Source organism: Quercus suber, unplaced genomic scaffold (genome assembly GCF_002906115.3).
Source record: "Quercus suber isolate HL8 unplaced genomic scaffold, Cork oak 2.0 scaffold_487, whole genome shotgun sequence".
Lineage (NCBI taxonomy): Eukaryota > Viridiplantae > Streptophyta > Magnoliopsida > Fagales > Fagaceae > Quercus > Quercus suber.
The window spans coordinates 376579-395124 of record NW_027069937.1 but is presented as its reverse complement, the minus strand read 5'-3'; the positions used below and the strand labels follow the sequence as shown (position 1 = coordinate 395124).

Genomic DNA, 18546 nt, shown 5'->3' with positions numbered 1-18546 from the left:
TTACGGTTTATTTTTGTGTTTGTGGCTAGAACATGGGCCATTGCATGAACCTTTGTTCTAAGCTCACATTGTGAAGCACAAATCTAAGTTCAAGAATAAGCCCAAATACCCTATCCAAAAAAAATAAAAAATAAAAAACAAAAATAAGCCCAAATGGGCCCAATCTTACTCTCCAACCCACACTGCTTCAATTCCCAATATAAAAAATACATGGCTTGGGCCATGTATTAAATAAATGCCGCAAATAGAGATATTAACCCCACAAAGAATTTGGGTTTTGCTTCATGCAAGATGGTAGGATATTCACAAAAGTGTCCACAACATCAGCCCCCGAGACACGTGACGCTTGCAGTACACAAGTGAGTCAATAATTTTCAATCCAAAAAAAAGGCCTAAGAAAATTTTCAAATATTAAATATATGTTTGCACAAACTCTAATCTCGCATTATAAATTCAGATTTTCTAAATTGGTTTTGCACATTACTTTTACGTCTATTGAGTTCTGCTGTTTAAGGGGGTCCAATGAATTCTGTTTAATGATTTTTTAACTTCTTTATCACGCTCCTTCTCTCCTCTTCTTCTCTGTTCTATCCATATATGTCTCTCCCATCTCTGACACTCCAGGTTAGATCAGCGGTAGCTTTAGATCTCGGTGGCTTCGGTGGTTATAGTGGAGGAGCATGTGGTGGCTATATGGGTTTGGGTTTTGATTTGTGGAGGAGCACAACTACTTTGGGTCTGGGTTTTGAGTAGGACGAGCTGGTTGTATGGTTTGGGTTTTAATTTGTGGAGGAGCACGGCTGCTTTGAGATTGGTCGATCTGATTGTTGCGTTGGTTGAGGTTTGGTGACGGTGTCGTCTTGACTGTGGTGGGTCGTCGGTGCTGCTGTTGCCTGTTGGTGGCTCTCTTTGTCTGAGCTGCAACTCGCTCAAGGTGTTGGTAGTTCAGTCAAAGATCATCTTTTGTTTTCTGATTATATCAATGCTTGCTATGTAGACTTGCTAACATACACAGATGGTAGAAGCATTTGGACAAGTGGGAATTAAGTTTGGAAAAAAGAAAAAAAAAAGTCGAGAATATAGTTTTTTTTTTTTTTTTTTTTTTTTACTTTGGCAGAATTGAGTTAATATTTCATTTTATATCTGTAGCTATAGATTTCTTTAAAATTTTATCTTCTACCCATTTTTTATCTTTCAAGTTTCCCCCTTTATCCATTCTTAATTTTTTATCCTTTTTCTTGTGTTCAACTGTGACCCTGTTTAAACATTGTCCCACAGAAATACAGATGAAGGTTTGATTCCTTGGAATGGGTCACGGAAATTTGAAAGTTCAATTTCTTGGTTTTGGTTTGATTCAATTTCACTGTAGTGCTATTGCTAAGTACATGGTTTTTTGTTTGATTTTGTTACATTCTTGTACTTGTTGACAGGAGTTTTGAACATAGGTTCCAAATATTAATTTACACAAAATCCGCTCTTTTTTATCATGTTTTCACTTGGTTTTGTATTTTTTTTTTTTTTTTTTTTTAAGGAGGAGAGAGATGTAAAATTTGAGTTAAAATACTTATTTATCCTTTTTTTTTTTTAACAGAGGTAGGTTACGAGAGACAAACAAAGCTTACCTTAAGTAGGTAAAATGACATTTTTTAAACCACAAGTATGCAAAATGATTTCGAGCTAAATCACATGTGAGTTTACTGCAATTATCCCTTAATCATTTCTATAAAATCTGGGTATTCTAGTCATACATCTTTATTTATTTTATACTTTATGCTTGTCATTGTTTCGTACTCATTAGGGGTGTTTAACATGTCGGGTTGAGGTAAAGGTATTCAGCTAAATGGCTTAACCTGAACACGACCCATTTAATAGTTGCGTCATGACCCTTCAACCCTAACACAACCTGTTAATGAAGCGAGTTGACAAAACATGGCCCACTTAACACGCTTAATAAACGGGTCATATTAAGTTGACACGAATTTGAAACAACCCATTTCAACCCACTTAATATTAAATAGGTTAAGTTGTCACAAATTCAATCAATCCATTTATCCCACTTCAAAAACCTATTTAAAAAGAAAAATTCTGCTTAAAAAAAAATAAAATAAAAAACACCCGATTAACAAACAACAAATTTAATACAAACTCGTAACATCATATTCAAAATACCTATTAAGCATACAATTTGAAAGTTAAAAATAACATCAAACGCTTAAAAATCATCATCCAAGAGTTTAAAATAACATCAAAGAACTTACTAAAATTAAGTCCATAATGTAGTACTATCCATCTAGAAACAAGTTCTTTACATTCCAAAAGAAGCGCATATACTTCAAACCAAATTCAAAATAACATAGTTAAACAAAAACATAACATCCACACTCGACGAATACCAAGTATAAAAAATATAACATAGTTTATGTCTCTCTTATTTCTTTCTAAACTTAAAATATAGGTTGGATGCTGCCTCAAAGCAATTTTTGAGCACATGGCAGCATCTTATTGGGTTTAGTACAAAGGACACTGAACCTAAGTGGAACCTGATTTATAAAAATCTTATTAACTCTCGTGAGGAGAAAGACAAACTGGGAACCCTTCTGCTGGCATAGGCGCTGCTTTGAATTTCATTTTCTCATTGGGGAGTATTGGTTCCCATTGAAACATTTTCACCACGTAATGGAGGAAGACAAGAATAGTCAATCTAGCATACTAATGTCCGGGGCACATTAGTGGTCCTACCCCAAAAGGAACATGTGTGTAAGGAGAAGGTCCATTTCCTTCGAATCTTATGGGATTAAACCTTTCGGGCTCTGAGAAGTATTCAGAGTTATGATGGGAAGAACCCACACTCCAATATAGCTGAAAAATAAGCAAATTTATCAGCAGGATGAGAGTAAAAATAAACAAATAAATTGTCATAGAAGCCTAAGGTTACATCACTTACATGTTGATAAATTATCGTTTGTCTAAAATCTAAAGTTGATAAAAAATGATGAATTTAATTACTTAATCATTATTCGGACACATACCTTCCACCCCTTGGGAATGACATAACCTTCGAAAGTGATATCCTCCTTGACTTCTCTGAAAGCACCTTGAACAATTGGTACATGCCTCATAACTTCATTCACAAAGTTCCAAGTGTATCTCATTTTCTGTATGTCATCAAAACATAGTACTTCTCTTGGCTTCATTTACCTCGTAATTTCTCTTTGCTCTATAATGCGAATGAAGTTTTATGAGCTTTCTTTGTTTGCTTATGTATGAATTAAAAAATTAAAACTTCATGAGAAATGCGTAAAAAAAAAAAGTAAAACAACAAAAATGGAAATATTACGTAAGGGTATACTACTTAATTGAAAGATACCTTTTAGAACTGCATTGTATAGGTGAGGCATCTCTGATAGATATTTCATGGCAAAAGTGATTGTGGCAGTGGTAGTATCTTCACCCCCTAATAGAATTGCCAAAATCTTATCTACAATCTCCAATTCCGTCATGAATCCGTCATCAAATGGCACAGCAATCATCTGTGATAGCACGTCCTGTGTTGGAGATGCTAAGTTCTTTGCTAAGGCTTCCCTCCTCTCCTTAATAATCAAATAAATCTCTTTCCTAAGAGATTCCATCGCTCTGGTTGCACGATGAAATGGTGTACCGGGGATGCTTAGAGGTACCGATAGTATGCCATCGGTTAGATTATTGAAGTGGTACAAAAGCTTCAAAACTTTTTCTGTGTCATTGATGCTCAAAAATAAATGACAAGCTAATGTGAATGTGTACATTTTTACTAGAGGATACACCTTGACTTCATTTTTGCCTTCCCAATTATTCTTTAATTGGTTTCTTGAAATAAAGTCAATTGATGCCACTAATTTTTGAGCCTCATTGAATTTGAAGAACAAGGACATAAGTTTCCTGCCCTTGGCAGCATCATGTTCAATGGGTACAAATTCCATAGAGGGGAAAAGCTTTTGAAATGAGGGAGGCCACCAACGTATGAAGAACTTGCTATCGTTTGAAAAAATGAATCTATTTGCAGCAGCACCAGAAAAAACAATGAAATTCTCACCAAAAATAGAAGTTTTGAATATTTTGGAAGAATATTTGGTTTTTCTCTTAGAGATAAATTTATCTATAGCTCCCTCACGGTTTGCAGCCAAAAATTGAAGGGTTTCACCCACTATTGGCCAACCAAAACTTCCTGGAGGGAGTGTTGGCCCAGTGCCGGTGACTTTTTCTTTGGTTTTATTAGCGAAGGACCTAATGCCAAGGGAAATGGAAGCAATCAAGAATAGGGAAAATAGAACGAAGAAGAAGAGCTCCATTTTGGGGTGGTAAGTATGATAAAGGTGGTGTCTCACATATATACACACTTCATTTGAAGAGTTTTTTTTTTTTTTTTGGCACGGTTGAGATTAACACGAAACGACTCAAAGAGTAGGGTTGGTTTGTCCTGGATTGCTGGGGTTTGGATCGTGGGATGAGTTTTGTGGGACATGTTGTTTGGATCTTGCTGGATTTTGCTGGGGTTTGTCTTGTGGGTCATGCTGTTTGGGTCTTGACACTGAGAGAGTTGATCTTGATTTTGAGTGGCCATGTTGTTTGGGTCTTGAGACCAAGAGAGTTGTTCTTGTTGCCAATGAATGGGAGAGCTTGGGTTCAACAATGAAAGAGTGAGAGATAAAATTTGTTTTTTCTTTTCTTTTCTTTTCTTTGTTTACCCAACCAACGATGAGAGCTTCAATCTTTAAGTTGAGAAATCTGGGAAGAACATGAAGAACAAGTTGTGATGCTCTTGAGTACTTCCAAAAAAAATGAAAATTAACAATTTTTTTTTTTTAATAATCTGGGTTTGAGTTCTTGAGTCCTTGTAATTTTCTTATTAAAAATAATAATGAAAAGTTCTTGCTGGGTTTGATCTAGGAAGAACATGAAGAAAAAGTTGTAATGTTCTTATGAAAAGTAACAAATTTTCTTTAATTTAATTAGATTTAAGGTTTTTTAATTTAATTTCTTTGTTTATATAAATTTCCTGACGTGACTTTGTTTAAAAAATTAAAATGCTAACGTGGCATTTAAAAATGTCAAATAATTATTTTTAATAATATTTAATGGCCACGTCAATGTCATGTCTGCAAGCATAGCACTCCATATGCCACTTAAGAGGTTTCCGTTAGTGGATTGATAGCAATGACAAAAATAGAATTAATTTTCTTTTTTTAGAGACTATATTAGTAACAAAATCAATTTAAGTACCAAAATAAGAATTGACCCAAAATATAGGAATTTAAAGTGCATTTTTGCTCTTTTTTTTTTCTGTGGCTCCCTACTTTCAAGTATCTAAAGAGACTTTGGTAGTAGTACCTCTTTTCCTTTTTCCTTTTTTTTTTTTTTTTGGTGGCTCTCTACTCTCTAGTACATTCTACATGACTACAACTACATAATAATAAATAATATAATATATTACATTTTTTAAAAGAATTTATGTAAGTTTTTAGCATTTTACATCTTATATTTAGAGAATAAAAATACCAAAATGTAACAAAGAGGATCTTATTTCTAGAAAAGTAAAATAACAAATCCGCATACATAATAATAAATTTGTACTAAAATTAATTATTATTTAATATTTTAAAATTATATATTAAATATTATTGTACATTTCTTATATATGATATTATTCTATGTAAGTCACGTAACTATGTAAGTCGTTCTTAAAAAAAAATGTCATGTAAGACTACAATGTGGCTCTCTACTCTCTAGTACTATCTTTTCTTTTCTTTTTCTTTTTTGCGACTCTCTACTCTCAAAGACTCTAGTAGCATTACCTTTTGTTTTTTCTTTTTTGGTGGCTCACTACTCTCTAATACACTCTACAAAACTACAACTACATAATAATAAATAATAAAATAAAGAACTCTATTAATTAGGCAAGGTGACAAATCCATTAAATACCCACCTACCTCCATCTCTTTTTTTTTTTTTTTTTTTCCTGAATTTGGTTTGTAAGTTGTAACTGTGGGTGGGTTTTTATTTATTTTTTTGGTTGGGCTGTTAGGGAAAAGGGGCCGATGGTTTGGAGGAGAGGGGCCCAACCCTTAAAAAATAGTTAAATTATACAAAATAAAAAATAAAAATAAAAATAAAAATGTCAAATAATTATTTTTAATAATATTTTAATGGTCACGTCAATGTCATGTCTGCAAGCATAGCATTCCGTATGCCACATAAGAGGTTTTCGTTAGTGGATTGATAGCAATAACAAAAATAGAATTAATTTTCTTTTTTTAGGGACTACATTAGTAGTAAAATCAATTTAAGTACCAAAATGAGAATTGACCAAAAATATAGGAATTTAAAGTGCATTTTTGCTCTTTCTTTTTTTCTTTTTCTTTTTCTTTTTTTGGTGGCTCTCTACTTTCAAGTACCTAAAGAGACTTTGGTAGTAGTACCTCTTCTTTTCCTTTTATTTTTTTATTTTTTATTTTTTTTGGTGGCTCTCTACTCTCTAGTACATTCTACATGACTACAACTACATAATAATAAATAATATAATATATTACATTTTTTAAAAGAATTTATGTAAGTTTTTAGCATTTTACATCTTATATTTAGAAAATAAAAATACCAAAATGTAACAAAGAGGATCTTATTTCTAGAAAAGTAAAATAACAAATCCGCATACATAATAATAAATTTGTACTAAAATTAATTATTATTTAATATTTTAAAATTATATATTAAATATTATTGTACATTTCTTATGTATAATATTATTCTATGTAAGTCACGTAACTATGTAAGTCGTTCTAAAAAAAAATGTCATGTAAGACTACAATGTGGCTCTCTACTCTCTAGTACTATCTTTTTCTTTTTTCTTTTTTTTTTGCGACTCTCTACTCTCAAAGACTTTAGTAGCATTACCTTTTGTTTTTTCTTTTTTGGTGGCTCACTACTCTCTAATACAATCTACAAAACTACAACTACATAATAATAAATAATAAAATAAAGAACTCTATTAGTTAGGCAAGGTGACAAATCCATTAAATACCCACCTACCTCCATCTCTCTTTTTTTTTCTTTTTTTTTTTCTTTTTCCTGAATTTGGTTTGTAAGTTGTAACTGTGGGTGGGTTTTTATTTATTTTTTTGGTTGGGCTGTTAGGGAAAAGGGGCCAATGTTTTGGAGAAGAGGGGCCCAACCCTTAAAAAATAGTTAAATTATACTCAATAAAAAATTTTGTGCTGGGTGGCCGAGCCCCCTCCTAGGTCAGCCATTTTCTAGCAATCTGCAAAAATTTGATGAAACACATTTGTTTGTAGAAATCATCAAATTTGCAAACTGCTAGAAATCATCCAACAACATATGAACGATACAATATGTCATTCAGGGGTGAGTTTTTGTTTTCTTTGGTGATTTTTATGGTTTCACGTTCAAGGCCGGGGCTTGTTTTCAGATTTTTTTTTTTTTTTTAAAGATACTCTCTCTGTCCTAATTTGTTTGTCTTGTTTGAAAAGTCAAACTTTTTAAGGAAACATCATTTATTGTCTTGTCTGCCTTATAAAAATGTATAAGCTTACAAAATGGACAAAGTTTAACTACAAAATTTGTTGTAGCCTTAGGCTATAAACTCACTTAATAAAATAAATATTATTGTATATTTTGAAAATCTAACCGTTGAATTACATGTTCTTTATATTCTTAATGCACATGTAAATTTTTGTGTCAATCGGATATCATTTACTATATAATCTATAATCTTATATTTTATACATAATTTTAAATTACAAAAATTTGCAATTTAAAAATTTATTGATGACTTAGCTATTGATTTTTAATTTTCTTGAAATTTTGCAAACATAGAGGATATAAAAAGAAGATGCAATCCAATGGTGGATTTGTCAAAATTCATCTCCAATAAAAAGATATTGAGTGAGTTTGTAGCCTAAGGCTACAATCAATTTTGTAGCTAAATTTTGTCCTTACAAAATTACCCTTAAATAAATTTATCCGTTTTTTTTTAAATAGTTATTAATGACATAAAATAAGGATATAATAGGAATATTAGTAAATTAATGACTTTTATTTTTAGAAACATGACAATATTTTGGGACATCTCAAAATAAAATAGAGGACAAACAAAGTGGGACGGAGGTAATATTAATTTTGGTGTTTAAACAATAATTTCAGCCTAAATGTAAAACAGTGCCTTTTTTGGTATTTAACCAAGACTAAAGGAAGACTTTGATTAAATAAGTTTGAACTTAGATGACTCAATTATTGAACAAAGTAAAGTTAAAGGCCTAAAATAAATTTCAGTCAAATTTATAAGGGGCCATTTGTAATTGGGATTTACTAATATGTGCCTTTAGGGCATACATTAATAAACCATTTTAAGAATCTTTTTATGAAAAAATGAAAAAATAATTAATTATTTTGACAGTTTTTTCAATTCTCTATAAAAATTTTCTCAAAATAAATAGTTAATGTATGCTCTTAAGACATACATTAACCAGACCCTTTGTAATTTATGGTTTGTTTAGATTAAAAGAGCATTTAAAAGATTATACTTTTCAATGCATTTGTTTGTCTGGCTTAAAATAATTCAAATTTATTAACTTTTTATATAATACTAATAATTAGGTATATATGCTATGTGTGTGGGCAATTATTTTTATTTTTATTTTTATATTGTGGGGTCCTAAATTAGTGATGATAATCAGATAATGAAAAGGAATACAAAAACTGGTTTGTACAGAAACTAGTCCCCTCAACAGGAGAAAATACATGATGTTTCTGATGCATTTATCTTTCTTCTCACATGTGTGTGGACCTCACATTGGTGGGGTCCACCCTCATGAGAGAGAGAGGACACATAGTGTGAAGGCCACCCTAAGTGAGAAGAGAACGCATGCACCAGAAACACTATATACCACCTCCCCAATAGATCTCAAGCAATCTTTACATGCTAGTTTGCTATCCTGATTGGAGGCCGCATGGTTGGTAGCCCTTCAAATTGATAATAATGACATGAATAGACCTATTCCTAAATATTCAAGCCTTAAAAATGATAATAATGGCAACCAGAGTGTGTCGTAGTCAACAAGAATGAAAATCTACGCAACCCAATTTATTTCCACGTGGGCTCTGTAGATAATGAATATTAGTATATCTTCAGCGGTAAGCAATTAATATTTGCAACCGTGCATACTGTTAAGGAGACTAATTTAGGGGAAGTTCCTTAAAGAGTAAGGANCTTTTTTTTTTTTTTTAGATATAGAATTAGATATATGATTCAGTTTTTTAGTATAGTTCACTTATATTGGACTATTCGTATTTTACACTAAATTAACTCACCTAACACAAAAATTAAAAACTTAAATAGGACATGTAACACAAAATTATACTTTAATTAAAATCTAACACGTTTGTAACCCATGCATGTGCGTGATTAAATTTTTAAATATATAATTAGATACATAGTTTTTTTTTTTAAAATTATAGTTTAATTCCTACATAAGTTAAATACTATTGATGGTTATTTTTATATTTTGTTAAATCTTTTAAAAAAAAATCTCTCAGTATGAATATTTAATAAATAATTCTCATTGAATGTGACAATACTTTTAATATAAAATTAACAAGCTTCTTGATTATTGCAATGAGTAGTAAATACTAAATATCTTCATCAAAATTAAGAAATTGCTATAAAATTATTATATTTAAAAAAAAAAAAATCTCCTTAGATTTGATGTTGCCTTTAATATAAAAATTAACAAACTTTTCGATTTTTTAAATGTGTAGTAAATGCCTTCACCAAAATTAAGAAATTGAAATTGACACATTTCACAAAAATAGAGCTCAATTCTAATCCAATTTTAAAGGTTCTAATTTTTAAGAAACTATCTTGTAATCTCATGCATATGTATGGATACACTTAAAAATATACAATAAGATGTATATTATTATTCCTATATATATAATTTAAATACTATTGATAGTCATTCTTATATTTTGTTAACTCTTTAAAAAGTATTGTAAGAATATTATTAGGTATAAAATGTAAACTATCCGTGTCTATTTTTATTACATCTTAATTTTTGTTATTGTGAAGAACCTTTTTTTTTTTACGATTCATTTATTCTAAACTCTTTAATTTTTTTTACTCAATAACTCACTTAAATTAATATTTATAATGTGATCCTACATTTGATTCTAAAATTAGGAAATAAAATTCTCTCTAAAGATAAATAATTTACATTAACTCACTTAGAAATTAAAAAATATATATAGGACACGTGGCACAAAATTAAATAACAATTAAAATTCAATTTGAAATTTAATTGGATTTTCTCTCTGTTTTACCTTTTAATATATATATATATATATATGAGTTTGATGGCATGTTTGTAATTAATTGCAAGTGTGTGGGGCCCAAATCAAGCTCTTGTCAAATCCTTGCTCCATAGGAAGCTTTTTTTTTTCTTCTTTGTGTGGGGCCCGATCTGTGCAGGCTGTGGGCTCCACCAATATGTGATAAAGTTGAGTCATAGAATTAGAAACATAGATGGGTATTTTTCCCAAACAAAAAGTTTTGAGTCATGAGTTTTGAGATATAAGTGGTGGGGACAAAATGGGTAACTAACCATAAAATCCTAACAATATAATTAGTTGTCAACGTTTTCAAACTATATTTTTTTTTAGCACCTCGAGTTTCAAAAACTCGATTTTGGCACATAACTCGAGTCTTTCAGACTCGATTTTTATGGCCAAATCATATCTGATGTGGCATATTTTTCCACNTGGGTAACTAACTATAAAATCTAACAATATAATTAGTTGTCAACGTTTTCAAACTATATTTTTTTTTAGCACCTCGAGTTTCAAAAACTCGATTTTGGCACATAACTCGAGTCTCTAAGACTCGATTTTTATGGCCTAATCATATCTGATGTGGCATATTTTTCCACGTGGTGACCACATGGAAATCGAGTTTCTTACACTCGATTTCCAAATAAATATAAGCACATAAGAGAGGAACCATAACAGAGAACAACCCGGAGAAAAAAAAAAAAAAAAAAAACACAGAATGAGAAGAACCCAGAGAAAAAAAAAAAAAAAAAAAAAAAACCAGAAGGAGAGATCAGGCCTCGCGCGACCCAGGGGCCCAGGCCGCGCGCGAGCCTGAGGCCGCGCACGAGCCTGAGGCCACCCGCGAGCCTGAGGCCGCGCGGAGGCCCAGGCCGCGCGCCGAGCCCGGCCGCGCGCCGCCCAGCGCCTGTCCGGCCGCGCCTGGCTGGTGAGGCTCTCTCCCTCTGAGCTCTTTCTCCTTCTCTCCCTCTGATCTGAGTTCTGGTGAGGCTTCTCTCCCTCTAAGCTCTTTCTCTGTCTCTCCCTCTGAGCTCTTTCTCTTTCTCTCCCTCTGATCTGAGTTTGGATTGAGAATGATGCGTTTGAAGTTTTTGAAATTTGTTTTTGGGTATTTCAGTGCATAGACTTAGAATATTTTTAATTTTTTTTTGTGTTAGAAATCGAGTCTAAGAAACTCGATTTTCATGTGGTCACCACGTGGAAAAATATGCCACATCAGATATGTGCTTGTTTAGAAACTTGGTCCTAGCAAACAATTTTGGTGGAAGTGTAGTAATGGATCTAGAGAGAAGAGAGGAAAACAGAGTGGGGCTGGTGGTGTATGTAATGTGAAGCTGGAGGAATTTGGGTATTTGGTTTTTTTAACATTAACATTAAAAGCATGGAATAGTTTGGCTTGGTGTTTGCTGCTTGTGCTTGTTTAGAAACTTGGTCTTAGCAAACAATTTTGGTGGAAGTGTAGTTGTGAATATAGAGAGAAGAGAGGAAAACAGAGAGGGGCTGGTGGTGCACCAGTGTATGTAATGTTAAGTGTATGTAATGTTAAGCTGGAGCAAAAGTAAAGAAGATGAAAAAGCTTCCAACGGTACTGATATTTGATGTGACAAGTCACTGCAGTGGGAACCACATTGTTCTACTAATTTACAAGAATGCCATGAAACTCATATTCTAAAAACTGAAAACACCTCTCCACCTGTTCTCAGTTTTCATTATTATAACTCAAAATTTTGAGAAATGAGTTATAAAAACAAAAACTCAAAACCCAACCAAACAAAATTTATCTCAATGAAACCCACGGTTTTTGAGTTTTGAGTTATATAACTCAAAGCTCCTCAAACCAAACATCCCCTAAGTGTCAGCTTGGGCAAAAATTTCCGTCTATTTTACTATAAAAACTTACTTTTTCTATTTTACATACTCACTTTTTCAAAACACCTCGCATCAAATTATCTATTTTGTATTACATTTTATTAAAATATCCATTTTTTTAAAGTTTTTTTAATTGTTTCTCTTTCTTCATACACAATAACCACCATCCACTTTCTTCCTTCATCCTCGAGATATGTAAAGAAATAATAAACAACTAAATGCAAAATGAATAGTATCAATTTAAATTTATACAGTTACTGTAACAAACTTATAAATTTACATATACACAAATTGATATATGTCATTTTTAGGCAAAACTATGTAAATTCTATACCTTTTTTCTATTATACACAGACTAACGTAAATGCTCAAAAGCTCCAAATCTTTCATATAATGCATTTTTGTAAAAGACAGGATAAATTTTAAGAAAAAATACAATTATTTTTTTAAAGTTTTTTTAATTGTTTCTCTTTCTTCATACACAATAACCACCATCCACTTTCTTCCTTCATCCTCGAGATATGTAAAGAAATAATAAACAACTAAATGCAAAATGAATAGTATCAATTTAAATTTACACAGTTACTATAACAAACTTATAAATTTACATATACACAAATTGATATATGTTATTTTTAGGCAAAACTATGTAAATTCTATACCTTTTTTCTATTATACACAGACTAACGTAAATGCTCAAAAGCTCCAAATCTTTCATATAATGCATTTTTGTAAAAGACAGGATAAATTTTAAGAAAAAATACAATTGATATTTTAATGAATCATGTTGTCCCCAATAGCATATGGGATACTATTTAGGGATTCAATATAGGTTTATGGGAGGATAATAAGGTCCAAAATAAAGAACAAGGTCATGCAAGAGTATGAAAACCATATTTTCTTAATGTATATTACAATGACAGTAAAAAATGCAAGCAAGCAGACTTTATAAACTACTACTAGTACATATTTCCTGGTTTTTCAAATGGAAAATAGAACAAAGGAGAGTTTCTCAGACATGAAAGTTTCACATTACAGTCATGGACATTATCTGACGAGCAAGACCAGGATCTTGCTGCAACAGCTCCCTCAAGTTGTTCTCCACCTCTGCCATCTGGTTCTCTAAATATTCCTTCGACGCCTGTACAGAGCACAACAAAACAAATTAAAAATTAAAAAATAATAATAATAGCACTACCAAATTTAAAACAGAGAAACTTGAACATATTTTCTTTCAAAAGAATAATGATTAGCTTCAGAAAGTTAAGCCAAGGTTGGCCAGGCACAGCTAAGGCCTAACAAGTCAGCAAAGGATTGGCTGAGTTTGGCTAATTCAAAACCTTTATTATATGGCAGATTGCCCATGGCATTTATCAATCTACACAATGGTAAAATCAAAAATAAAACGTGAAATATGGCTGCTATGTTTTCTAACTAGAAAATTGTATCTTCTAATTGTTTACTCCTGCTTAAACTGAGCAAATCTTGCATTTTCATCCGTAAATTGAGAAAGTTATAAAATTGGAGACACTCCTAGAAAGAAATTCAATAACTTTTTCATTATCCAGTTTTACCTTTTTCACCCGACTATTACTTGGTAATGGATAACATCATACAAGATTTGCTTAAATACATGTGAATATGTGATCATGATTCGTGACACTCAATTATTTTTATTAAAACAAATAATATTGCTAATTACTATGTAATTTCACCAGTAATAACTTTGTAAAAGGTTTGGAAAGGGGTGGTGTAGAAATTAACATAGAAAGAAGAGGATTTTTAGCAGCAAGGAAAAAAGAAAATGCACCTGTAATGAGGCAATTGCTGTTTCACTATCCTTTAGCTTTTGTTCCTGTTCATTCATTAAAACTGACTTGGGCTCTAAAACAAACCTGGACACAAGAGAGGGAGAACACAATGTTCTAAAAACCAAGCCAATCAAACCAGACAAGAGTCAAGTGCCAGAGGTTTGACCTTCCGGCCAACCATGGTCAAACTGTGAAGTCATTAATTTTTAATTACTAATGATTAACAGAAAGACAATATTTCAAAAATTAGATAAGTAAAAATATATACATGATGACATGTAGAGTTATTCATATCCACATGGAATTTAATCTTATAATGTATGCGTAAACATGTGTATGCTTCAAAAATAACTTTTGAATTAATGGCAAATGGTTTTCACATGTAATTAACATCAGAATAATTATATTGACAGTACCAAAACTAACAGAAAGTAATCAGTGGTTTGTTGATTAGCACACCAAATTTATAAGTCAATTCTCTCTATTGAAAGGAGAAGGAAGGCTAGAATCCAACAGGTGCCTATTATTGAATACACCCAACCCAATAGTACCCGCTTTGAGATAATCTGGTGCCAAAACCACCAAATAATTAAGTTGTCAATCCCAAAAGTGACTATGTACTTTATCTGCTAGATTACAAGTGGCATTTTATCAGAGGTTTCTACCCCTGATACTTTCATCAAGCTTCATTTTTTCAAATGAAAAGATAAACCCAACTGGACCCAAAAGGTTAGAGACCCCAAGGCCAGGTCAAACAGGTCAACGGTTGGACCATCTTTGACAAAGTCTCAAATCCGTTTCTTTGACCAAGTTATCTAAGGGCATGACCAGACCAAAACCAAGGCCAGTCAGTGGTTAACTGCCCTGACCGGCCAATGCAGTCTAGGTTTTAAATCTTTAGAAAGTGTCATATCTATAATCTGAAAGCCCATAAATCCAAAAAATAATAATAATAATAATAATTTATATTCATTTAATGGCAAGCTAGATAGGTTAATTAGGACTCACGTTCTCCCTGCAAAACAAAAAGGAAATAGATGTCATATTGAGGATAAATAAGCAAGAGTAGCACAATCACAAAATTAAAATGTGAGATATAACTGCTGTTCATGATTGATATGAAAATCACAGAGCCTCTTTTCAAAACTTTATACAAATAGAGAGTCATTTTCTAAAAACTAAAGAAGGCACATTTATCTTTTTTGGTGCTTCAGGCACTTTTACCTACAAGATACTCATACACAAATGGCGTTTTTAACATATTTCAACAAGAGAATATGGTTTTCTTTATATACCTATAGATTTGTAGGTATTTGTATCATTAGACAATTGTCGCAGCTCCTCCAAGGTAAGGAAAGCACGCTTCTTTTCTCCCTCTTTGTTTCGCATCTGATTTTGCACCTGAAAGACAAGCGATCACAAAATTCAGCTCAAAGCACATTCATGAATCGTCATAAATTTATTAAGAGAAACTCATAAAGGCATAACCCTAATATAAGCGAACCCTTAAAAAATAAAAAGAGAAGCTAAGCTTCATATCTAACCAAAAAGTCAAAGTCTGAAATTAAAGAGAAACAACTAGTTGCTTTCATCCAAAAAGCAATCTCCATGATATAAAGTTTATAAGCCTTAGCTCAAATGGCACTTCCTTCTCTCACAACGGCGGGTGAAGAGTGAGGTCGTTAGTTCAAACATTCATACCATTTGTCTCCCACTAAATTCTCCTCATAAGACATGATGAAATTGCATTCAAAATCACTATACTTGTTGTCTATGCAAGACCTTATAAACAAAACAACAAATCCAAAACCAAGCTAGGCATAATTGCGAACAACAAAGAAAGACAAACTAAATTTTCCATGCAATGGGCAAAAGGAAAAAAGATCCATCATCCCTATGCTTATTTACACAACTGGAGCTAAACAACTACTATCTTCTTTCACTATCTTTTTTTTTTTTTTTTTGTTTTTTTTGGAGAATATATTTATTCACTATCTAAGATAAGCACAGCCGCACACATGACATGACATGACATTCTAAAAAAATAATTAGGACACAACACGACAAGGACACAGCAATTAATTAATTAATATTTTTAGGTATATTATCTAGGAAGCACCAACACGGATACGAGCACAGGTACGGGTACAAGTACGAATACGGTACAGTAACACAACAATTTTTGAAAAAGTAGGACACTAATACGGTGGGGATACGTATATTAATTAAATCTAAAATATATTATTATATATAATTAAGCATTTATTTTCCATATAATATTAAACATATATCAATTTAAGAGATATAAATATTTTATTTCTATATATTATTAATCATTATTTTTTATCAAATTAAGAGTACCAATGGATAATAAAGCAAATTTATGACCATAATGGAATTTCATAAATTAGAATTCAAATCGAGGATAAAGGTATTAATTTTCAAATGCAATATTATTATTCAGTGCGTGAATGTTCTCTTTGTTTTGTGAAAGGGTGTTCGATTCCTCTTGTTATCATGTCCCGGCTATGTCCTGCATTTTTTTTTTTTTTTTTTTTTTTAAAATGACACAGCTGAGACATGCATGCAGAAGTGTTCGAGGAGTGTCAAGTGTCCGACGCGCATCCGACATAGGTACAGCGGCCCAAATGAAGTGTATGTGCTTCCTAGTATATTATATAGGCATATTTTATGTTTATTCTAAGTTTTTGAAGTAACAACCATCAAAATGTTTAAAAACATATCTAATAATAGGCAGCAAAGAAGTGCATTGATACGCATAAAATGATGTCTAGAATACAATAAACTATGATAAACATCAAAATAAGAGAAAATAATAGAGAAGACTTCAAGATGATCCAATGACAACATAATCCCCTTCATCACCTTCACCATCATAACCATCAACATCATCATCACTAACATCCCCAAAAAGACTTTTCACCATCACTACCATCAAGTTAAAGACCTACAATCTCAAGCAACCCAACTCCTCCAAATAGCTCATCCCAAGTATCCCCTATAATTATCCACATTTGAGTTTCTCTTTATTGTACCCTTCCTTACTCTTTGAAAGAAGTTTGAGATTAGCATGCACGTATAGTCGTATACTAGATCTTAAGCATGCTTAGAAGTCATTTGTTCCTCCTCAATGAAAGAAGATCAAAGGTACGCACCTATAAACTTACTAAATCACCCTTTTATAATGTGACATATGATGTACACATTGATTGATGGATTAAAAATTACACACCACTCATTGCAAGGCGTTGAATCCTAAGTGTAATAATTTTTTTGATAATTAAGTTTGCATAAGGTTTGCATTCCCAAGTAACACAAAACAAAACACAGGATCCATATATAACATGACATTAAGCAGCAACCTCTAACTAAAAAAATGAAAGATTAAGCAAACATAGCTCACAACTTATACAACTAAATAATGAAAAACCCAGTTCACACCTTGTACTTACTAAATCATGAAAGACCCAGTTCACACCTTGTATTTACTAAATCATGAACGACCCAGTTCACATTTTGTTACCAAATTCATTCTACCATATGATTTAACACAAAAAGAACCCAACTTTAAGCTGAAATTGAAACTAAAAACTAAAAACAAACAAATAAATAATCCAAAATGTGAAACAGAGTGACTGACCTGCTTCAGTTTTCCAGTGGTCTCAATCATGCGACCTTGAATCTCCATAAAAGCCTGTATGTAATAAAGTTTTTTTAAAAAAAGGGTCTGTTTGGTTGCTAAGAAAAAAATGAAAGAAAATATTCAAAAACTTACAGCTCTGTTCGCTTCGTCGGCCATTGCAGAACTCAAAAGAAGATTTTTATCAAATCAATTCCGATTGTGATTTGCTAATTAATTCCGACTGAGTATTTGTTACCTCATTGATTTTGGAAATGGGTCCTAGGGCACGAGATATTGGATAAGGGCTTGTGTCCGGTCGGCCCGGATTATTTTGGGCCGTAATATTTTACCCAAGAGTTAAACTTTCCCTCTGAATCTGAATATAATGGTCTAATGGATGTCTTTTTGTTTTGTTATGATTGACAAACAATGAGAAAACAAAAAAAAAAACAAAAAAAAGACAAAGACAAAGTTTACCTACAAACTAATTTATAAGTAATAGTTACAAATTATCACTAAAAAAATTTAAAAGATTACTAATAGGAAAAATACTTTTATTTTGTTATACTAATTATTTTAATTAATGCATTAATTATTTAAGTATAAGGAAATTTTGATGTCATTTTTCTAAGATTTATAGAAGAATTGATTCAAAGAATGGTATTTTTGCTCAAATTTAGTTGCTTTTTCAACAATTGAAAATTTGAAATAAAAAAAGTCCAAGAAAAGAAAAAATAATAATAATACCCATTAATCATGTAAAAAAAAATTTGAAAGATGTTTGCATTTTTATTTTTTCAAAACTGCATTTTCATTTTTGAGAACATGCATATAGATCAGTCACTATAT

At 31.7% G+C, this 18546-nt stretch overlaps 1 protein-coding gene and 1 pseudogene across 1 annotated transcript; both read right to left on the bottom strand.

The window, feature by feature from the left end:
• Positions 1 to 2537: 2537 nt before the first annotated feature.
• On the bottom strand, positions 2538 to 4328 carry LOC111996762 (beta-amyrin 28-monooxygenase-like; annotated as a pseudogene).
• An 8790-nt stretch (positions 4329 to 13118) lies between these two features.
• LOC111996763 (prefoldin subunit 1) lies at positions 13119 to 17982 on the bottom strand. Its single transcript, XM_024028760.2, has 6 exons — positions 17851 to 17982; positions 17716 to 17769; positions 15350 to 15455; positions 15063 to 15069; positions 14054 to 14138; positions 13119 to 13384 (listed from the first exon to the last, which is right to left on the bottom strand). The coding sequence occupies exons 1-6, from the start codon at positions 17872 to 17874 to the stop codon at positions 13271 to 13273; spliced, it is 390 nt and encodes a 129-aa protein (XP_023884528.1). The 5' UTR covers positions 17875 to 17982; the 3' UTR covers positions 13119 to 13270.
• Positions 17983 to 18546: the final 564 nt, after the last annotated feature.